The sequence below is a fragment of the Cervus canadensis genome, chromosome 13 (genome assembly GCF_019320065.1).
Source record: "Cervus canadensis isolate Bull #8, Minnesota chromosome 13, ASM1932006v1, whole genome shotgun sequence".
NCBI lineage: Eukaryota > Metazoa > Chordata > Mammalia > Artiodactyla > Cervidae > Cervus > Cervus canadensis.
The window spans coordinates 7,670,683-7,694,618 of NC_057398.1; the positions used below are offsets into that span (position 1 = coordinate 7,670,683).

Genomic DNA, 23,936 nt, shown 5'->3' on the forward strand with positions numbered 1-23,936 from the left:
CTTGTGATAAAAATAAAAACAAATCTACATCTAACTTTGGGGGGATCTGGCAAGTATTCAAAACAGTCTCTGATTGTAATGATCATTTATTTGGGGACCACTAGCATCAGTTATGGGCGTTGGTGGTGAATAAATTATGTATGTTGGTGATGTGAAAAATATTGCCAGAGAGGAGGGAGCCAATGACCAGCAACCAGTTGCTCTAGGTTTCCATACTTTCACACATGCAGTTTTCTTGATTTTTCTTGGTGGCTGCTGAAGTCCTGGACATGGGGTAGAAACTCTGTTCAGGGCTTAATTTTTCTGTGTAAAGCCTTGAAAGACTCTCATGGGTCAAATGAACTACTCTGACCTTTGTCCCAGTTCTATGTTTTGTATCTATTTTCATCACCTGGTTTTCTCATTAAAAGATAATGTGTATGTATTTTAGAAAATATGGAATATGTAGAAAAATAGATGATAAAATGATCCATAATTTTACTCCCTCAGTAGTATCTAGATTTTATCACAGTTGCTTTTAGTCTTTTGTCCTTCGCCTAGGTTTGTACGTACTTGTTACTTCTTATTTCATGCTGTCTTGTATACTGACTCCTATATGAGAATTCAGGTTCACTGAAGGCAGGGACTATTTCTTTTGATGATGTGTCTCTAAAGTTTGTTTGGAAAATAGTCCTCCACTACATGTGAAGCCAGATTAATGACAGAGAGCCAAAGGAAGAATCTGTTGAAGACATAGATCCCACGTGGCCTTTACAGACACACCATTTTGTTGTGCTTCCTGGGGATTACTTTTCTAGCAAACTGACTTCCTGGCACACCTTTCCTGTGCGCTTTAGTCCCGTGCCCTCCCCAGCACGAGCGTCACCAGCTCAGCTCCGCCTCAGATCATCAGGCGTTAGATTCTCACAAGGAGTGTGCAGCCTCCGACCCTGGCACGCGCAGTTCACAGCTGGGCTCACTCTCCTGTGAATAGCTAATGCGGCTCTCTGCCGGGGGGCGGGGCTCAGGCTCTAATACGGAGCCGTGGGAAGTGGCTTTAAACACAGGTGAAGCTTCACTAGCTCACCTGCCCTTCCCCTCCTGCTGTGCAGCCCGATTCCTAAACTGGCCACGGACCAGCAGTGGCCTGTGGCCTCGGGGTTGGGGACCCCTGCAGTAAGCTGTGGTATAGTTTATTAGTATAGTATATGTAAACATAGCTTTTATGTGCAAATGGGAAACCAAGCAAATTGTGTGACTCATTTTGTAGCAATATTCCATTTATTGCGGGGATCTGGAGCTGAGCCCCCAGAGTCCCGAGATCTGTCTGGATAGGTCTCTCTGTGTCTTCAGGGTTGTGGAAGGGGCTGGCTGTCAGAGTACCCCTCGGATGTAGCTAATCTCCATGCTATGCACGGGTGCGTCCCACGGGTGCGTATCTGGGGAAACCCTCACCCTCTGTTGCATCAGGCTTAACGCTAAGCCGATGGCCGATGTTAGGGACACTCTTCTGCCCATTGCTCGTTAACTGCTTGTTCTGATGGTGCATGACGTTTACCAGTTGTTGCGAGGCTCTCGGCTCCCGGGGTGGGACAGCCGCTCTGCCCGTGGAAGAGCTCTCCTTCCCTGGAGGCTGGATGGCGTCTGTCCTCGACACTCAAGGGTTGTTCTCTCCTTGTGACTTCGCAGAGAGGGTGGTACCAGACGGAGAATGAGTACTACTTGCTGCAGTTCACGCTGACCGTGCGCTGTCTGTGCTACACCAGCTTCGGCCTGGAGCTGTGCTGGCGGCCCCCGCCGGCCGAGCGGCCCTTTTACTCCCTCCCCTGGATGCTCGCCTACGTCTTCTACTACCCGGTCTTCCACAACGGGCCGGTCCTCAGCTTCCCGGAGTTCATCACACAGGTAGAGCCTTTCGAGGGTGTTCCTGCCCGTGACGCTTCTGTCCTTGTTGCTGTGATCACTCATGAGTCTTTTCATACTGTTGTTGTTTAGTCGCTCAGTCGTGTCTGACTCTTTGCAACCCCATGGACCATAGCCCACCAGGCTCCTCTGTCCATGGGATTCTCAAGGCAAGAATCCTGGTGTGGGTTGCCATGCCCTCCTCCAGGGGATCTTCCTGACCCAGGGATCGAACCCACGTCTCCTGCATTGGCAGGTGGATTCTTTACCGCGGAGCCACCAGGAAGCCCATACTTGGTTGCCCACAAATGTACAATACACATTATTGTCATGAATTCTGATAAGAAGTGAAATACTTTGGGGAAGTAAGCCTTCAGAGCGAAGGTCACCATGTCCCTTGTGCATATGGGCTGTCGGAGCCCCCACCCAGGTTCCCAGTGGACTCTGGCAGCCAGAAATAATTACTGGGCACAGCCAGGAACTTGGGGATGGGCATCCCAGGCAGACCAGTCCCAGAGAAAGAAAACCAGGTTTTCACGCACTTACTGGGAAAATGGAAGGAGACACTGACTAAGCGGTCAGTTGGCAAACAGTTGGTGCCCTTTTATTTTCACAAACTGCCTATGAAATAGCTCTTCTGTGGCTGGGGGATTGTTCAGGGGGACCTGGGTGGGGTCACAGAGTGGGGTTGAAGAGGTTTGAAGGCAGTGCAGTGTGTGTCTTCAGGTCTGGGTGTCTGTTTCTGCCCAGGACCGCACCTGCCTCCTGGACAGCAGTCTTGTCCGAGGCTCATGGCAAGCTGCCCTCATCATTCCCACCTCATTTCCCCTCCTACTTTGGATTCCTTCCCTCATTCCACAGCCAGCCTCGTGGAGGATGTGTACTGGGTTAATTCACACAAAGTGTGAGTAATCAGTGATGCCTAAAAACAGGGTTTCTTCAAGAATATTTCTGCCCCCCCCAACAAAAGAATCCTGATGGAGGTGAGAATAATAACACGTATGCACACACAGTGCACACATGTGCAGGCACATACATGTATACACATGTGCACACACGGGGAGCTGGACATGTTGAAGAGCAGGGCCAGCAGCAGTGTTTCACATTTCTGGAGGGGGCACCCTGAAAGGTGCCCCCTGCACAAATAGGAGGGTGCTTAGAAATCCCTATTTTGCCTTAAAAATTTCACATTGTATTCAAAACATTACATTTCTGCATTATAACAATAACTTAATGTTTAAAAATTGCCAGTTAAGTCATTAAACTTTTTTCCCCTCTGCAAATGGTTTAAGTAAAATTGATATTCTAGGCAGATGTATTGATATGTTTAGCATATGGTTTCTCATACTTCAATTTGGGTTACCTAGGAGCATTCTTTTGTCGTGAAGGAATTTAAAATTCGTGTTTGAAAATCATGGTCAAAGTTGTTGTGTAAAAGCCAGAGGTGGTTTAGTGATAACAGCTGATCTTCCCACTCCGTGATTCTTTTTCCCCAAACTTTAAACTTTTTATCTTGTATTGGGGTATAGCTGATTAACAATGTTCTGGTAGTTTCAGGTCAACAGTGAAGGAACTCAGCCATACATACACACGTCATTCTCCCCCAGATCCGTCTCCCATCCAGGCTGCCATGTAACAGCGAGCAGAGTTCCATGCGCTATGCAGTAAGCCCTTGCTGGTTATCCATTTTGAATATAGCAGTGTGTACGTGACCTTCCCAAAGTCCCTAACTATCCCCTCCCCCCCGGCAACCCTAAGTTTGTTTTCCAAGTCTGTGAGCCTGTTTTTGTTTTGTAAGTTCATTTGTATCGTATCTTTTTAGATTCCACATATAAGGGATGTCATGTGATGATTCTTCACCTCTGTCTGACTCACTTCACTCGGTGTGACCATCTCTCTGTCTGTCCGTGTCTCTGCACGTGGCCTTATTTCACTCTTTTCAATGGCTACTGACTCAGAGGTTCTTAAAGTGGGGTCCCTGGACCAGCGGCTGCAGCCTCACTTGGGAACTTGTCAGACATGCAGCTTCTCAGGCCCTGCCCCAGACCTACGGAATCAGAAACCCGGGGGCGGGGCCCCAGAGTGTGGTCCTAATGCTGAGAGGTGGAGAATCACTTTCCTAAGTTTTTTTTAGAAGAGGAACTTCTTCTCCGGAGGTGGGGGCCCTCCTTAAAAGATCAGGGTGGAGTAGGCCCAGTGTGGGGTGGGTTCAGTTCACTCACATTTTGTCTCTTTTACAACCTCCTTGTTGTTGGAGAAGGAAATAGCAACCCACTCGAGGATTCTTGCCTGGGAAATCCCACAGAGAGAGGAGCCTGGGAGCTACAGTACATGGGGTCGCAAAGAGTCGGACGCGACTGAGCACGCATGCATGGCATGACCATTGTAAGGTTTAAATTTTAGCATTGCAGTCAGTAGCTTTTGGACTAAATATCCACAGCACACCCCCACCCTTCTCTTGAAGACAGATAATAATTCTCAGAGAAACATAGACTAAACCCATTAAGAGGAAACAAATTATTTTCCAAACTGTCTCTTATCCATTAAAGAGCTTATCCCTGTGGGATCTGTACTTCATTGTTTGACAAATCACTATTCTTTTTAGTTCTCATCTCCTCCTTTCTGACTGTACCCTGTAGAGTCTTGAGGGAATTTGAGAGGCGGGTTGCAGGGTCCCAAATCTGTCATAGAGAGGCAAGCTCTGAGAGCATCACGCACCTGAATCCTTAGCCACAGGCTTTCATTCTCCCGAGTTTCTGCCTGTAGGGACTCAGGTATGGAGACTCTAGGCTGCATCTATGTCTATTCTTTCTCTTTTTTTCACCCCTTTCAAAAGGGTAGCAGTTGCTGAAAGCAGAAACTCAAAAAAGGCAAATTGAAGCCTTTCTCTGTAATCTGGGAGGATTCCTAGAAAAGTCAGCATAGAAATGGCAAGATGTTTAATAAGCTAGAGGGCAATAAAAAGACAAGTGATTTCTGCGGTTGCTGGGGGTGTTTATGGGCACTCAAGTTCTATGAGAAAAACGGGTCTAAAAGGAGAGCAGTGAAACTTACTAAGGAGCTGACCTCATAGAGTGAAAGGATTCCATCAGAGATGCTGGGAGGGGATGGAAGAAAGCTGGCCGGCAGAGCTTGTAAGCAAGGTTTGCTCTGAACAAGTGCTCGCGTGAATGGAGTAAACGTCCCAGGAAACAGTAGAGTTGAAATTTTGGTCCTTGGCCTCTCAGGCCAGCATGCCCAGGCTCTGAAGGACAGGAGGAGACTTGCCGCCAGGGGGCAGCAGAGCCTCACTGTGGAAACCCACCCAGCCCGGCCGACCACAGTGGTTAAAATGAGAGCCTTAGGTCCACCGGAGGAGACTTCTTTCACTCAGGTTTTTTTCTTTAGTGTGTAAATTTACATACCCAAGATGAAGCAAGCATAGAAGAGGTGCCTCTGTAATGCATGGTGTGTGAAATGTGTACGCATCAATCACCAACAGGGAAAACTGGGCCTGTCAACAGGCCCCAGTGTTAACTCGAAGGCCATCTCTGATGGCGTTTGGAGTTTCAGAAATATGGGCCCCATTTATGTTTCTCCCAGGGGCCTGTGGAACTCAGATACTGAGCCAGGGGTGAGGTGGGGGACAGCGTGGGGGAGGTCTAGGGAAAGGCAGGAAATGCTGTTTATTTGCTGAGCTTGGAGCCTGGGGCCACCCCGTCCTGCCCTGAGCAGGCTGACTGGTGCAGTGAGGAGCCGGTGTATGTGTTGGGGGCACTGGGTTTGTGGGGGGGAACTTCCTTGCTGAGGGCTGTGCTCCTGCCCCAAGGGGAAGACAGTGAAAGTGAAAGTCGCTCAGTCGTGTCTGACCCTTTGCGACCCCATGGACTATACGGTCCGGGGAATTCTCCAGGCCAGAATACTGGAGTGGGTAGCCTTTCCCTTTTCCAGGGGATCTTTCCAACCCAGGAATCGAACCAGGACCTCCTGCATTGCAGGCGGATTCTTTACCAGCTGAGCTATGAGGGAAGCCCCAAGGGGAAGACAGTGCTTAAATAGGGAACGTGGTTGATGCTTAAGAGCAAAACTCCTGCGCCCAGCCCTTTAGTTACAGGGTTTGAATCCCTGCTCTGTTTTGGCTTGAGAGCATTTGGTGAGTTACTCACCTTATTTGTGACTGCATTTCCTTTTATCAGTATAAAGGAAAAAATAATAATACCCCCTAGATAGGATTGTTGTAAGGACTCAATGATTTCGTCTAGGTAACGTGGCTTGGCGTGTTGTGCACACTGTCATTGTCGTTACTGTTATCCAAAACTGAGTGTCACTTCTGGAGTATGTTGCTGGAGGAGGTCACTGGAAGGCTGTAATCGCTGGTTGGCCCACACCCTGGACCTGGGCAGTCAGGGGCTCCTCACCCCTCCCTGCCCTTGGAACGGACTTTCCGCCCACCATTCCCAGGCTGGGAGCCACTTCTGGGGCGTAGCTTTGACCTTGAAAGAGGAAGGTGTTGTTGAGACCATCTGAACTGCCTATGTGACTAAACCCAGAAAAGGCCTCTGTTTCAACTTTAAAATTCTGCCGGCGGGTGCAGAGATCTGCTGGTGCTGCGGCGCCCGTGACTGGGCCTGCCTGTCCGCCCTCTGGTTGTTAATCCTGCCCTGCCGGTCCCAGCGGCCCACTTGTTTCTTCGGTCTCTCCTTGTGCTCTGCGAGCCAGGGGCCGGTTTCAGGTCTCACCTGGGGAGGCTCCCACAGGGAGACCTAACCTAAATGGGTGAGAACTAACATCCATTTATACCAGACCGGAGGCCCTGGGTGTCCGGGTTGGTAGGTGAGGGCGGCAGCGGGGGCCGTTCTGGGCACGATTCTGGGCAGGAGCCATCCCCGGCCTCAGAAGAGGTCAGCGGAAGATGGATGCAGGCAGTGGCCACAGGGGTGGGCCCAGTCCCTGAGCGGCCAGGGCTGGCAGTCACTGTCCCAGCCAGGCCACTCCGGGTTTGGGGTAGGCGCTTGAAGGCACCTGCAGTGATGCTAACCGGGAGGAGGAATACGCACTGAGCGCTTAGCCCTAACCAGGCTTTCCGTCTTCTAACACGTTTGATCCTAGCAACAGCCTGAGGAGTAAGACATTGTTGTTATTCCCACTTCACAGACAGTAACACGGAGGCAAAGAGAGGCTAATGGGGTGCGTGTTGGGGTGGGGGGAGTAAAGACTGGAGCTTTGCTGCCAGCTCGGTGACCCTCGCAGGGATTAGAGTGAGGATGCAGCGTGACGTGGTGGACGTGCGGGTCTGGACACCCAGGCTGGCCAGGCCAGGTCCCAGTCCTGCGGCCGCTACCCCGACTTCAGGCCCCACTCGCTGTTCTGGCAGAGACCCGTGGGTATCACCTGCCTTGGTCTGGATGCAGTGAGGGTCTGACCAGGGAATCCCTTACTGGGAAAGGGGTATGGCCTGAGACCGTGGGCTGGAGAGAAATGCCCTCCTTATAAAGGAGCAAGACTTGGGCCACAGTGCCCTGGAGCCAAGTGCAGAGGCCAGAGCAGAGGTGACTCAGTTGAACAGTTGTGTCTGGGGGAAGGCTTCTCTTTGGTGCTCTCCAATGTGGGTATTATTCATGTGTGAAAGAACCTTTCAGCTTTGAGAACTGTCACCTTGAATCATTAGAGTCTCTCTGAAAGGCTTTGATATGCCTTTTTATGCAATTTGCATGAAATGAGGTTTTAAAATATAATGTGTTTTACAATGCGCTTTGCAGATGAGTTAATGTGTTTTTTCGTGGCGCCTTCACTAAAAGTTCCCATTGGTGGCAGTTTCCAGTGGTCTTAAGGTTGGCACTGCCCTCGGTGTAAAATATCTCCGGCAAAATGCTTTGCATGCTGAGGTTGAATAATGAGCAACCCTGCTTGTTAGGTGAGCTGTGTGGGGTGTGTCTTCTTCCTGCCGGATCGACAAGGGACAGACAGTTTTTTAAATAAAAGGGAGTCAACTCGATGGAAGGTATACAGGGATTGTAATAATGACACGACTCTAAAGAAAAACTGATATCCATTCTTTTTAAAGTAGAAACAGAGTGAAAAACGGGGTTGTTTTCCTTCTGCTGCATTTGCTGGTGCCATTAAGGAATAGACATTTCTCATACTCTGACTGGGGAGACATCCAGCATCAAAAAGGGAGCACAGCAGAGAAAAGACCAGCCCTCCTGGTCCAGGGGAGCCACATAATTATGCCTTTTGCAGCCTGGGGAGGAAGTTGGGCCCCGGGGAAGGTAGGTAAGTTATTACCGGGAAGCCAGTCAGGCACACCACGCACCTCGTGTTTCTTCCTAATTACAGATCTTCGGGTCCCTTAGATGGTGCCTTGTTTGGGGAAGGAGAGGAGGGCCTCTGGCCTGCCCGTGGCATGTGGTCACCTGAGCTGCAGGCGATTGGCCAGACTTACTTCCCGATCACCTGGCGGGGCCCGTTGTCCTGATTCGGCAGTGGCTCTCCTGTCTCTTCTCTGCTCCCAGGGACGGGGCTGTCTGTACGCCCAGTGATGCCCCGAGACCACAGGTGCAGGTCTGGTCCTCAGGGGACCTGAGCCAGGGGTTGGCTGTCTGCTCATGGGCCTGCAAGTCATGTGCACGTTGCTTATTTAGAAGCTGGAGACAGTTGTGCAAAGATGGTCTTTGGTCAGTTCTGCTTGTGAGTTGTTATCACGTTCAGTCAGGGAAGCTGCTTTCCTCCAAAAGTCTGGCACCAAGAAAGGCCCTGCCCACTGGTCCGGAGTAGAGTTAGGTGCCTCTTGTGTCTTGGCTCAGCCGATTGCCTTGGTGTGAACTGTTCTAGCAGTCATAGACTGATGGACACTCTGTTCGTCATCATTTCTTCATCTGTTGATGCTCATTAAGTAAAAATGAGTTTGCTTTATTAGACAGTATTTGTTTTTCTCTTTCTTACTTCACTCCTTCACTCCATATGAGAGTCTCTAGGTCCATCTGTGTCTCTTCAAAGGACCCAATTTTGTTCTTTTTTATGGCTGAATAATATTCCATTGTGTAATATATGTACCATGTCTTTTTTTATCCATTCATCTGTTGATGGACATTTAGGTTGCTTCCATGTCCTGGCTATTGTAAATAGTGCTGCAATGAACATTGGGGTGTATGTGTCTTTTTGACGCTAAGGCGTATAGCTAAGAAAATCTCTGAGTGAAGTGGGAAAGTAGTTGTTGTTTCGTCACTAAGTTTGTCTGACTCTTTGCAATCCTGCGGACGGTAGCCCACCGGGCTCCTCTGTCCATAGGATTTCCCAGGCAAGGATACTGGAGTGGGTTGCCATTTCCTTCTGCAGGGGATCTTCCCGACCCAGGGACTGAACCTGAGTCTCCTGAATTGGCAAGCGGATTCTTTACCAAGGGCCGCCAGGGAAGCCCTGAAGTGGGACTTCGGGGAAAATAAAGATGGGGCTGGCGCAGGAAAAATAAAGATGGGGCTGGCGCAGAAGAGAGAGGGGGGCAGACCTCCTCGTTGAGGATGCCGCGTTCCCCAGAGGAGGTCCTTAGACTTAGCAATTTTTACCAGAAGGGTGCAGAAACAGAGCGCTTGTCTCTCTAGCAGAGAGGACCAGCATCTTCACAGTAGTGTAAACTTGCATTACCTTCCCCCATTACAAAAATAGTAACAGTTTAAAATCACTGAAGACCCTCACCATCCAAAGATTACCATCAGTGCTGCCGTTTTGGTGTCTCTCTCTCCAGCTTTTCATGATTTATGCACATTGGTATCAAAAAATAGTGTTTTTGTGACTATGTACAATTGAGGTGCGCTCATGCATGTTACCAAGCCCCACACCCCTACTGTTGGACATTTGCATGATTTCCTGTTTCTTCTTAAGTAATGCAGACATGAGGGATCAGGCAGGTCGGGGGTCTCTTAACTGAGGATTTTGCTATCCACTGGCTCGTTGATGCTCTGCTGTAGACCTTGTAGGGTCTCGCAGAGGAGGCACGCTTGAGGTAAGGATTCAGATGAAAACCACCCTCAGTTATTCCTGGAGAAGGAAGCAGGGGAGGGGGGGCATCACATTGGCTGTGGCTGTAATTACAGTGAGCTGTGATCCGTGCCAGACTGCAAACCGAGGCTTAGCTCCCTGGATAACCTCGCCAGCCAGCACTTCCCCTGGCAAACCTGGTGGCGTGGATCTTTCAAAGCAGTTATTAATACTTTCATTTCCTAACACATTATCTTTCTCAGGTGAACGGAAGAAAGTGAAGGGAGAAAGGAAATTCCTGTAGCTTGATCGGCTTACATTAAAAAAGTTAAACCAAAAAAAAAAAAAAAAAAAAAAGTTAAACCAACAGCTTTCCTGGGTGTAGCTAACCCAGCAGATGACAAAAGGGTGAAAGCCATCCATGCAGGTGATTGCAGTTTCACTGTGCCGGCCCGAATTTCTTGGTCTGGCTCCTTGCTGGAAGAGGACAGTTTGAGACCATGGTAGACTGTATGCTCAAGAATGGAATAAAAATGACTTCCTGGGAGTGTAGTCACCCATCACCTCTCAGGGCTGTGCCTGCAGCCTTCCCTGGCTGCAGTGGGACCCAGTGCGCCCTCATGGTGAGAGGAGAGGAGAAGTCAGAGAAGCATGCCCAGATCACTTTCCCCAGGCCAGGCCTCCCGTGTTTTTGTGGTGTCTGGAGCCCTACTTGTCAAAGGCTGAATCGAGTCCATATCCTCTGCCTGCCAATGTGTGCAGCTACAAGTTCGCAATTAAGGCTCCACTTCCCCTCTGCATTTCAAGGCAGCCTTCAGCCTAAGAAAATCACGTCAGTGTAACATCCAGAAAACTTATGCATGCTCTCTTGGTTTTTTGTTTGCTTGCTTTGGCCTGTTTTTTGATTGCACTGGGTCTTCATTGCAGCATGCAGGATCTAAACTCTCTGACCGTGGATCAGCCCAGGGCCCCCGGCAGTGGGAGCGCAGAGTCTCAGCCACTAAACCACCAGGGAAGTCTCTCTGTTGTTTTCGTGTGTTTGTCTCGGATACATCAGGAATTGCCCTCTGCCCTGGGTTTTTGCAGGGCTGCTGCTGGGGTGAAGGGTGCAGAACCCCTTCTTGGTTCTCGGCGTTGGGCTAGCTTGTGAACCCCACAAGTTATATTCTTACTCTGGGACAGAGTATTCTAACTCGGATGTGACTTTTAAAAAGACTTTAATTGAAATATAATTTGATTTACAGTGTTGGCGGTAGTTTCGGGTATACAGCAAAATGATTCAGTTATATGCGCTCAGTCGCTTCAGTTGTGTCCAACTCTTTGCGACCCCGTGGACTGTAGCCCGCCAGGCTCCTCTGTCCATGGGATTCTCCAGGCAAGAACACTGGAGTGGGTTGCCATGCCCTCCTGCAGGGGATCTTCCCCGCCGCAGGGATCAAACCCATGTCTCTATGTCTCCTGTACTGGCCGGTGGGTTCTTTACCACTAGCTGTCTGTTTGTTTACTCTTTTAAGATTCTTTTCCTTTATAGGTTATTACAAGATATTGAATATAGTTCTCTGTGCTGTACCGTAGGTCCTTGTCTATTAACTGTTTTATATATAGTAGTGTCTGTCTGTTAATCCCAAACTGTTAATTTATCCCCTCCACCCTCTCCGTTCACCTTTGGTAACCATAAGCTTGGTTTCTATGTGAGTCTGTTTCTGTTTCCTAAATAAGTTCATTTGTATCATTTTTTAAGATTCCACATATATGGGATATCATATGAGATTTGTCAGACATGATTCTTTTCACCCAAGAGCACTGAGTATTCCCAAGGCAAACTAAACCAACCCTCCATTCAGAGATAACAGAGATGAGAACTTATAAAAAACGTCATCTGGGGGACTCTGAAAGATTTTAAAAATGGGGGCGCCATCCGATGACTTCTTTCGTTTCCTCTTTAGATGCGGCAGCAGGAGCAGAGCCCGCCGAAGACCAGCCTCTCCATCCTTGTCTTGGGGCTGGGCCGTCTCCTCTTCTACTGGTGGCTGGCAGAGCTGATGGTTCATCTCATGTACATGCACGCCATCTACAGCAGTGCCTCCCTCCTGAGGGCCGTCTCCAGCTGGACCTTAGGTAACTGTAGAGATCGCCGGCGGTAGAGCAGGCGTCAGGAGCGAGCTTCACGGGGAAGCTGGTCAGAGTGCAGACAGGGGTGTGGTTGCCTGCAGCAAACCCTGTCTTTTTTAACCGTGCTCCTCTTGTGGCCAAGATGACGCATGCGTGAAGTGGCCGACAGAGGTGAGGGCCAGGTTTGTGGGCTGGGAGCCAAGGATGGTAGCAGCCCCTCTTCCTGATGGAATTCCCGCTCAGCTCAGCTGGGTCTGCATCTTCCCGGTGTGGCCAGCACTGCACTTGGCAGGAGTCTCTGCTAAGAGCTGGTGCGGTAAGACCGAGTTTGCAGTCATCTTGTTTTCTGTACGACGTAAAGCAAAGAGTATAAAGCTTTAGAGTCAGGCAAATACAGGCTTTATTTTGAGATTGAAGTGCAGTTGATTGACGATGTTGTAATAGTCTCGGGTGTATAGCAAACTGATTTGGTTGTACATATGTGTGTGTGTGTGCGCGTGAGCACACACGCTCTGTGCTTAGTCGCTCCGTCCTGTCCGACCCTGTGCGACCCCATGGACTGCAGCCCGCCAGGCGCCTCTGTCCTCGGGGATTCCCCAGGCGAGAATACTGGAGTGGGTTCCCATGCTCTCCTCCAGGGGATCTTCCTGACCCAGGAATCAAACCCAGGTCTCCCTCATTGCAGGCAGACTCTTTACTGACTGAGCCTCCAGGGAAGCCCACATGTGTATATATACACTCACACACACGTGTGTGTATATAAATTTTTTTTCAGATTCTTTTCACTTATAGGTTTATTGGGTATAGTTCCCTGTAGATCCTTGTTGATCATCTATTTTGTGTGAGTCGTGTGTGTCTGTTAATCCCAAACTGCTACTTTATCCCTACCCCCAATTTTCCCTTTGGTAACTGTAAGTTTCTTTTCTAAGTCTGTGAGTGTATTCCTGCTTTGCCAAGAGTTCATTGGCATCATTTTTTAGACTCCACATATAGGCGATGTTGAGCTTCCCTGATAGCTTAGTTAATAAGGAATCTGCCTGCAATGCAGGAGACCCCAGTTCAATTCCTAGGTCAGGAAGATCCCCTGGAGAAGGGATAGGCTACCCAGTCCAGTATTCTTGGGCTTCCTGATGGTGGCTCAGCTGGTAGAGAATCTGCCTGCAACGCAGGAGACCTGGGTTCAATCCCTGGGTTGGGAAGATCCCCTGGAGAAGGGAAAGGCAACCCACTCCAGTATTCTGGCCTGGAGAATTCCAGGCACTGTATAGTCCATGGGGTCACAAAGAGTCAGACACGACTGAGTGACTTTAACTTCACATAGGTGATATCATGATATTTGTCTTTCTCAGGCTGACTTCACTTAGCATGATAGTCTTTAAGTCCATCCATGTTGCTGCAAATGGCAATATTTTGTTCTTTTTTATGGCTGAGTAACATTCCACTGTGTGTGTATGTATGTGTGTATGTGTATATGTGTGTGTGTGTATGTATATTTGTATAAAACATGTACACCACATTTTCTTTATCCATTCACAGTCAGCGGTAGGTTTAACCTTGGCTCTACCAGCCGCTAGTGGGCAGCCTTTGAGTTTGCCGCAACTCTCTGCACCTTCACCTGTTCAGTGAGCAGACTCACTTTTGCAGGATTGTTTGGAAGCTTAAGTGAAACTGTGTCTGGTAGATAGAATTAATGGTACATGCTCATGTAGGCCCCTCTGTTGGCCCTTATTTCTTATCTACCCATTTCTTTTGGAGGAGGGCATGGCAACCCGCTCCAGTATTCTTGCCTGGAGAACCCCCATGGACAGAGGAGCCTGGCGGGCTACAGTCCACGGGGTCGCCAAGAGTTGGAAATGACTGATTGACTAAGCACAGCACCCATTTCTTTATATCTGCATGTACGTGGGGTGGAGGTCTGATTTCCTCAGCAGGACACCCTATTAAGTCTCCCGTGTAAGACTTCTCTGTGGATATGCCGCTGTTCTTTATTCCTCTGGCGAAAACAGCAGAGAACGTGCCCCTTTCTGAACAAAATCTCCCGTTTCTTTGTGTTCCTTTTTCAAGAGCTTCCGTGGTGGCTGAATTCAGCTGTGTGGTCTGACCTCCAGCCTGGGGCTCCGATGGGAAATGGGTGATCTTACGGTCAGATTAAGCTGCTTTCTGCCGGGGGCAAGAGTAATGGCCTGACTCCTTATCTATTTGGTGATTTATAGATTTTTTTAAAGAAAAGTCTTGATTGCCCTTGTTATCACACAGGCTTAATCAGAATGTTTTCAAGAAAGATGCCTTTCAGGATTGGGAGAATGCTGAATTGTTTTAATGAGAGTCTCTTCTTCCCAAAGAAAAGGTTTTTTTTTCATAGTTGGAAGTAATTAATAATCTAAGGCTTTAATGATACACTTAGGCAAACAAAATAGGATTAAATGATGGCTTGTGCTAAATCAGATCCCAGTTGTACTGCATCCAAATTAGGAGATTATCCATTTGGATGATTTTAACTATGAAACCTGGATAGCAAAACTCGAAATGGGGCTTAAACAATAAGGAAAAGCTGTGGTCTCAGACAGCTAGTACTCTTAAGGTCAACGCTAAGGGTGGTAAATCCAGTGACTAAGAAAAGTCATCAGTGATCCAGTTGGGCACCTACCACTCAACTGGAGAACTAACCAGAATCCTAGAAGCCCTTAGTTTGTACCCACAATTCCATGACTTTTCACCGCCTCCACAAAGTAACCTGATCTTGGGGTTTATTGTTCCTTTTTTTTTTTTAAATTAAAAAATAGATTTTATTCTTAGAGCCATTTTAGGGTTAGAGAAAACTGAGAGCTCAGTGCAGGGATTTCCCACCTGCCCCCTGACCCCCACGTGCACAGCCCCCGGCAGTATCAGTGTTCCCGCCAGAGTGCACGTTACCGGTGACGAGCAGATGGCGACACGCTGTCACCCAGAGTCCCTCTGCAGGTTAGAACTGACTCGGCGTTATACAGTCCGCGGGCTGTGCCGGATGTGTGATGACCGGTGTCCGCCGCTGTGATGCATGCAGAGTGGTTTCACAGCCCCAACAATCCCTGGTGCTCTGTTCATCTCTGCCTCCCCTTTCATCCCCGGCAACCCCTCATCTTTTTACAATGTTTGTGTAGTTGGAATCATAGAGTGTGTAGCTTTTTCAGGTTGACATCTCTCACTTAGTAATATGCAACTCAGGGCTTCTCCGTGTCTTTTTATGGTTTGATAGCTCATTTAATTTTAGTGCTGAATAATATTACATTATCTGGATGTATCAGCGTTTATCTGTTTGCCTACTGAAGTATGTCTCGGTTGATTCTAAGCTTCGCGGTTATGAATAAATTTGCTACAAACATCCATGTGCAGGTTTTTATGTGGCCATAAGTTTTCAAGTCCTTTGAGTAAATACCAATAAATAACCACAATGACTTGATTTTATGGTAAGAATATGTTTATTTTTGTAAGAAACTGACAAACTGGCTGTTTTTTCCCAAACTAGCTTTTTTTTTTTCTTTTTTAGTTTTCCAAAGTGGTTGTATCATTTTGTGTTCTTACCAACAATGCATGAGAGCCTGTTCCACATACTTGTCAGTATTTTGGATTGTGGCCATTCTAATAGCTGTGTAGCAGTATCTCATTGTTGTTTTAATTTGCAATTTTCTAGTAACATATGATGTAGAACATCTTCTCGTATGGTTATTTGCTATCTGCATATCTTCTTTGGTGAGCTGTCTGTTCAGGTCTTTGCCCATTTTAAAATTGGATTGTTCCTTTTTTAATTGTTGAGTTTTAATGGTTCTTTGTATATTTTAGAAGCCAATCCTTTACCAGATGTCTCTTTTCAAATATTTTCTCCCAGTCTGTGGCTTATCTTCTCATTTTCTTGACAGTGTCTTTAACAGAGCAAAAGTTTTAATTTTTATACACTCTAGCTCATCAGTTATTTCCGTCATGGATCTTGCATTTGGTGTTATATCTTAAAAAGTCACCACCAAGTCTGAGGTCACCTAGGCTTTCTCCTGTGTTATCATCTAAGAGTTTTATAGTTGTGTGTTTTATGTTTAGGTCTATGAGCTATTTCAAGTTAATTTTTGTGAAGAGTGTAAGAGATTAGACATGAATTTCTTCCAGCACCATTTGTTAAAAACATTATCTTTGCCCCATTATATTGTCTTTGCTCCTTTGTCAAAGACTGACTGTATTTACATTGATGAGTCTATTTCTGGGTTCTCTGTTCAGTTCCATTGATCTTTTTGTTTATTCTTTCACCAATATCACACTGTCTTGATTAATGTAGCTTTAAATTAAGTCTTGAAAGTAAAGTAAGTCTTGAAAGTAAATCAGATAGGTGCAGGCCTTCACCTCTCATCTTTTCTTCCAATGCAGGTAGATTATTCTGGGTCTTTTGCCTCTGCATATAAACTTTAGAATCATTTTGTTAATATCCAGAAAATAACTTGCTAGGATTTTTATTTGGATTGCATTGAATCTATTGATGGAGTATGGAAGAATTAATATCTTGATATCTTGAGCTTTTCTATCCACAAGCTGGCTGTCTATTTATTTAGTTTTTCTTCGACTTCTTTATCAGACTTTTATAGTTTTCCTCATATTATAACTTGCATATATTTTCTCATATTCATACCTAAATATATTTTGGTATTAATGTAAATATTGCTATACTTTTTATTTCAAATTCTATTTGTTTATTGTCAGTAAATAGGAAAGTGATTGACTTTAATATATTAACCTTGTCTTCTGCAACCTTGCTACAATCTCTTATTCCAGGAGATATTTTTGTTGTTGTTATAATTGTTTCTTTGGGATTTTCTACTTTGACAATCAAGGTCATCTTTAAGCAAAAGTAATTTCTTCCTTTCGAAAATATATAGGACTTCCAGTATTATATGGAAAAGGAATGGTGAGAAGGGGCAGTCTTGCCTTCTTCCTGATTTTCACCATTAAGAATGATGTTTTTAATTCAGTCTCAAACTAGAAAGCTTCTATTTTCTTGTCATTAAGTATTATATTAGCTGTAGGTTTTTTGTAGACACTTTTTTACTAAGTTGAGGAAGTTCCTTTCTATTCCTAGTTTGCTGAGAGGTTTTTTTTTTTTTTTTTTATCATGAATGAGTGTTGGATTTTGTCAAATTCTTCTTTCTTGCATATACTGATATTACCCATTTTTTCTTCTCTAGCTTGTTGATGTGATGGGTTGCATTAACTGATTTTCAGATGTTGAATCAGTCTTGCATACTTGGATAAATCTCATTTTTCATGGTGTGTAATTGTTTTTATATATTGATGGATTAATTTACTAATATTTTGTTGAGAATTTTTCTGTGTATGTTCATGAGAGATATTGATATGTAGTTTTCTTGTGATGTTCAGTTCAGTTCAGTTGCTCAGTCATGTCCGACTCTTTGAGACCCCAGTATATCCTTCAGCGTTGTCCTAAATGAAATGAAGGAGACAAACCTTTAGGCCCACCAGTCCTTCAGTCATTGGATGTGGGTTATGTCAGAAAGGGGTGTGACCTTGGATGAGGCAGCTTTCTCCAGGAGGCAGTCCCCAAAGCAGCCAACAGCTGAGAGTTTCTCTGGTCACATTTCCGTCGACTGGGATAATGAGCCCTTCCTTCCTAGAGGAAGATCTGATTAGGATAGCATGGTTTCCACACAGCAATTTTCCATGGAAGTGTCCCCTTGGTCTCTCAGAGCCTTGCTGTCAATAGCTGCTTCTTTCTAGGTGATTACACACAATTATGATTTGATTAGCCGTTTCAACGCGGTGCGTGGAACTTCCAGGGTCTCGCTGATTATTACTAGCTGGATTTTTTACTGCTTTAAGCCTCAAGGAATCCAGATAATAAAGATTTTCTAGCTTTCCCCAAGGGTGTGCTGTCTCTAACTCCTCTAGGATCTGCTTCTTAATCAGTCAGTTTCTTCCTTGGAAGTAGCAGAAAACCAACTTTGGATGACTGATGCAGAAAATCAAATGCCTTCAAAGGAAAATGGGTGGGTAGTTCACAGAATCACAGAGAGGGCTGGACACCTGAATTCAGGGCAGGCAGCCAGGAATGCAAGCCCAGATTACGCCCCAGAGTTCATCTGTGAGGGAACCATTGCCCTCATCACAGCCACTGTGGGCATCTCTCTCTACCCCGTACACTGGCCCTGGGGTGCCATTGTTAGTGGCCATGCCACCAGAGTGCCCCTGTCTAAAGGGCAGAGCCTAAGTGAAGCGCAGGGGAGTCTGGGGAGGCAAATGGCTGGTGGAGTCTACTTTTCTAGCAGGAGGAAGACTGCACCCACAACAAACATTTGTAAGATGGGGAATTCCCTGAGCACAGCAGGGTGGATGCTGGGCTTCTTTAAGCCTTTCCGGGAGTCTTCTGTCCTGTCTCCATCTGGGTTTGTTGATTTCCAGGCCTGCTGCTTAACTGCTGTCCAGGGAAATTCCTTTCTTCCTTATCCTGGGGATTCCTTTTGCTCCTTGTGTGTGTCGGAGGCTTGTTTCCTGGCATACATGTGTTCTTTTAGTTACTCCCCGCGTTTTCACAAAGAAGATGCAGGGGAGGTCAGTTTGGGATTTCCCACATGTCTGAAATGATTTTATTTTGCCCTCTTCATGCTCTTTATTTTTTAAAAATTTTTATTTATTTATTTTTTCATGCTCTTTAAAAGGTGGTGAGGTGTGGTCCTCCCGGTTGGAAATCAGTTTTCCTCCTCAGCTTTTTGAGTACATTGCCCCATTATCTTCCGGCTTGTGGTGCTGCAGTTGAGTCTGACGTCATTCATTTTCTGGATCTTTTGTATGAAATTTGACTTTTGAGCCTCCTTTCTGGGAGCTTTTAAAGTCTTCTCTTTGTCCAGGTATTCTTAGTCTCCCAGTCATGTCCGGCTCTTTGCGACCCCATGGACTGTAGTCCACCAGGCTCCCCTGTCCATGGGATTCTCCAGGCAAGAACACTGGAGTGGGTTGCCATTTCCTCCTCCAGGTTCTTCCTGACCCAGGGATCGAACCCATGTCCCTGTGCCTCCAGCACTGCAGGCGGATTCTTTACCTGCTGAGCTATCAGGGATGCCCGCTCTTTGTCTAGAATACTCTAAAATTTCATAATGCTGTGTCCTGGTTTGGGACTGTTATGTTTTCATCCTTTGAACTAGATAGTCAGAGGTTCTTTCAAAAAAAGAAGCTGATTTTCTTTAATTCTGGCTAATATTCTTGAAATATTTTGCTAATGCTTTCCTTACTTCCATATTTTAATTTTAATTTTTTAGCTCTCTCTTTGATGCCTCTCATTCAGTTGTTGGACCATTAATTTTCTAATACTTTTTCTTTTCTTTAAAAAAAAATTTCTTCCCCCCACTCTGATTTCTGGGCTATTTTCTCAACTGTCTCCTCTTAATCCATCTATTTGGTTTTCTTTTTTTTTTTTTTTTTCCTAATCTTTGGCTTTAACATTTTAATTTTCATGAGCTCTTTTTGTTCTTCAAATGTTGGTCTTCCCTGGCCTTCTGTTTTCATGGATCACGGTATCTTTTCTTAACTCACTGATGATGTTACTAATGTGTTTGAAGGGAGCAGTTGTTCTCTTTTCATTGCTCCTCCTTCCAGGTTCCTGTTTTCTCCTTTGTTTCATTGGCCTTTCATGTTAATGAATGAGTGGTGACTCTTGGCCCTTCATTTCTGAGAGTGAGGCTCTTAGACATAGGGACGTTTCTTTCTTCAGTTCAGTCACTCATTTGTGTCTGATTCTTTGCGACCCTGTGGACTGCAGCACGCCAGGCTTCCCTGTCCATCACCAACTCACGGAGCTTGCTCAAACTCATGTGCATCGATTTGGTGATGCCATCCAACCATCTCATTCTCTGTTGTGCCCTTCTCCTCCTGCCTTCAGTCTTGCCCAGCATCAGGGTCTTTTCTAATGGGTCAGTTCTTTGCATCAGGTGGCCAAAGTATTGGGCCAGACTTCTTTCTTGCTGACTGTCGTAACCCCAGTTAGGCTGCACGTCATGGAAACCTTAGTGCAGCAGTAGCACCACCACCCAGGCGGTTGTTTTTCTCACGTAACAAGAGATGGAAGGACGGGCAGGTCACTGCTGGTGTAGCTTCTTACTGGAGTGGGTTGCCATGTCCTTTTCCAGGGGATCTTCCCAACTCAGGGGTCGAACCTGGGTCTCCCGCATTGCAGGCAGATTCTTTACCATCTCAGCCACCATGGAAGTGTGGCTTCTTTAGGGAGTTACAAGTGACCCAGGCTCCTTCTAGCCCTCTGTAGCTTGTGGTCTCACGATGTCTTAGGCATTGTAAGAAGAGGAAAGTTAGAAGACAGAAAGGTTAAAGGTGAGTTTCAAATCCTGCTTTACCTTTTATTGGAAAAGCAATAGTTTTTCAAGAAGCCTGATGGAGTAGAAAGTTACTTATTATGCACATGCCAGGAAACCGAGACATTTAAGAACGGGCATGTGAGGTTATGATAACACTGTAAGAGCCGGTCTTTCTACGACTTTTCATTCTCATTATTCCAAATCGTCATTCCCAACTCTGTGCTTTCTTGCCCATTCTCCACTCCTAAATGTAACTTCTCCGTGATGTTACGGTCCTTTGCTTTCTCACAAGTTGAAGAGAGTATATCTGAGAGTGTATGTGTGCGTGTGTGTGCATTCACGTTGTATTTGTATGAATGTGTGTATGTGTGTACTATTTGAATATTTCATACCTGTATGCTTGTCCCAGTGTATCTATTTAAAACATTTTTATTGCAGTATAGTTTCTGTACAATATTGTGTTAGTTTGTGCTATACAGTGAAGTGAATCAGCTACACACATACCCCTTCCTTTTTGGATTTCCTTCCCATTTAGATCACTGTGTCTGTTTTGAGTGAGCCTGTGAGAAGCTGAGAACATTGCTTCTTTGTCCTGAATGTGGTGCCGTGTGAACTGTGCGTCTGCCCAAGGCTCCCCGTTGGGGACAAGAGAGACCGCAGTAAAATAAATTTCCTGTTGTTAGGAAAAGATCTCTTCTCATTTTCTGAGGCAATTTCTTTGTGGCAGCCCCCTTTGCTTGGGGCTGCGCTTTCCTTTAGGACCCAGACTTTTGAGAAAAAGGAAAGAAAAAGACTTTTGGGTGGCTTCGGAAACAAGGAGGCCAGATGTTCACTGTCAAGTTTTGAGGGGCTTGGGGGGTGGGGAGCTTACTTTTCTGACGACACCACCTGAGAAGTTTTCCCCAGCAGCAAACGCTTCTGTGTACATGTTTGTCAGATGTTGATGTCTCTGAAGCCAGAGCAAGATGCGAAGATTAGAGTAGCTTGTTTTGTAAAAATTTCTCATGCAGCCTGGAGGATAGGTAGATGGGCCCACTCAACCAGCCGACCCCTAGAGTAAGTCATCTGAGACTGTCACTTGTGGCCTCTGTGGTTATCCTGCCTCTCTAATTATCCCATCTCCTGTGACATTCTTTTCAGATTCTCGATCATTCTCTGTAGCCAACAGTCCTCCGTGGTTAAAGTCTGAACTTGGGTTGATATCCCTAAGGGAAAGATGATTAGGTTAGGTGTGTTACCATTTCTAATCCACTGCACTGTTTGATTTGTGGGAAGTGAGACCTTACTTCTGGATATTTTTGGGTAGTTAAAATTCACTAAGAAAATGTACTCAGCCTTCAGAAGCGTGGATGATGAATTATTTCCTTCCAGCATTTCTTAGCAGGATCTCAGGCTCACTCAGTGTCCTTACAAATAGCTTTAAAAAAATCAAGACATGAGATCTTATCATGCTAACAAATCTCTTTCCTTGTCTGCAGACCTATGAACATGAACATAAATACCATTTGCTCTTGTGCTCTTTACCCTTGAGTCTGTCTCCAGCCTTGTTCCCGGCAGTTCTGCTGCAAAAATTATGAACATTAGAATCTTAGGGATGGAAACTAGAAATTTCATAGACCTTCAGTTCAAGACCTCCTTATAGCATCTGTGGTGAAACGTATAGTTCCAGGGCCATAAAGATGGATTGGCCTAATACAGCTAGTCCCAAATTATTGTCCAAGACAGGAGAATAGAAGCCAGGGGTAGAAAGTCCAGTAAGTTTTGAGTCGGGTGACCAGGGTCATGAGAACTAGGAGGCTGTCCTGAATTGCTGGGAAGGAGCTCTGCAGGCGAGATGAAGTTTTAGAAACAATACCGGCTAAATGAGATGATGAATTTAAAGATACGGTTACAAGGCTTATTGGTTATCTAATAATAACTTACTAAAAGTTATCAAAATGGGACTACATAGAAATTATAAATGCACAGGATCCCTCAGAGTCCCTGTAAGGGACTCAAGGGGTTCCTTAGCTGATTAAGGGAAAAGACCTGGGCAGGAGGTGGAAAAGACACGGCCCGGAGGTGGCAGTCCTGTACCAGCTTTATCTGGGTGATGCTCTGGCAGGCTGAGCTCAGGGGAATCCCTAAAGGTAAGAGGGGCTGTGTTGTGGAGGTCCAGAGGCTGTACATCAGGGGTCTCCATTTAGAAAGGGAGGAGGGCAAGGGAACCCAGGGAGAGTGGAGTCTGGGAGGAGCGGGTGTCTAGGTGACGTTGCGTAACACCACGGCCCCGAGGCTTTGAGTCACAGAGCACCAAGGGCAGCCTCGGCTTGGGGTCTTTGTCGCCCTGAGGTGTGTCTGTCTGCGGCTAGTAGTTCTCGGGCACAGTTGCACAGGGCGTGCAAAACAGGCACGCTGTAGGTGGCAAAAGTGTCTGCTTATTTGGGCTATGTTTAAAATAACTGGATGTATAAAAATTTGAGTTTGGCACTAGTGGGGTTTTGAACTAATGGGCCTCAGCTGATGTGAAGAACAAATCGATGTTTAGGAGTCAGTACACAGAAGCCAGTGTTGGCTCACTGCCTCCTCTCAAGGTGGTGCTATGAATGCATCGGTGTTCTGGATAGGCTTAGCGATGGAGACAGACCAAAGCAGGTCACAGCCCGCCTTGAGTCAGAGAGTATGGCCAGGAGGTGGAACCTTGTGTCAAAGGGACTGTGCACTCCTTATTCACAAATGAGCTAAGTGAGTCTCACCTTCTTTGGTTAGGTAACAAGGATGTCAGGGTGAACTAGGCAAGTTCAGCCCCTGTCCTGGCATAATGCGTGGTTTAAAGAGTTGTTTTAAAAAAAATAAGGAAAAATAATAATAACAATTCAGGGTGATAGGTCCTGTGCTAGTGGGAGTCCAAGGTGCTGTGGAAGTGTAGAGAAGTACATAGCTCAGTCTAGGGGAGTCTGGAAGTGCTTCTCAGAGAAGGTGATGTCTGTGAGGAAACCTGTAGGATGATTAGGAATTAAGCAGATAGCAGAGGAGGCAAGAAGGATTGGGGGAAGAGTGCTCTAGGCAGAGGGACCAGCACATCCAGAAGTCTGAAGATGAAAGATCTAAGGGCATATTTGAGAGACAGAGAAAGAAGTTCAGCATGGCTAGAAGCTCCTGTGGTAGACTGGTGTGTGCATTTTGATAGAAAGCAAGATTAAAGTGAAGGCAGGCAGACAGGAGGTGGTGGAAAGTTTCAAGGTCTGTGATAATGAATATAAAAGCAAATTTGGGAGATTCATGGGGTAGAATTGACTGGCATTGCTAAACAGTTGGCTGTGGGAGGTGAGAGAGACAGGGTGGAGGCAGGGGGGAAGGCTGGAATTCTGCCTTGGGCATTTGGTGGGTGAGGTACCATCAACCTTTTAATCCACATATACTGAGACTCTACCTGGATATCCTTGCAACTAAACACATCTCCCCAACTCTCCTGGGCCCGCTGATAATTACAAGCAACCACTGTCAGCTTCTCTGGGGGTGGTACACTGCATGGATGTATGCTCTGGTTTTTAAAGACAAGTCTGAAGTTAAACTAGCCATTGGCTGTGTCATCTTGAATATGTAGAGAATTTCTGAAAACTCAGTGCCAGGTACTTAGTTTTCTTTTGCTCCTGGTTCTAAGGTTTCTCA

General features: G+C 46.2%; 1 protein-coding gene across 10 annotated transcripts in view; it reads left to right on the top strand.

The window, feature by feature from the left end:
• The window catches only part of HHAT (hedgehog acyltransferase), a 353,352-nt gene that overhangs the window by 79,642 nt on the left and 249,774 nt on the right, over positions 1–23,936 (top strand). For 9 of the 10 annotated variants that reach the window (XM_043485093.1, XM_043485098.1, XM_043485097.1 and 6 more), the window contains 2 exons: positions 1,669–1,884; positions 11,781–11,952. In XM_043485093.1, the coding sequence (XP_043341028.1) occupies positions 1,669–1,884; positions 11,781–11,952 (388 nt within the window). The remainder of the gene's footprint in view (positions 1–1,668; positions 1,885–11,780; positions 11,953–23,936) is intronic. The other variant, XM_043485103.1, reaches the window with a different exon arrangement.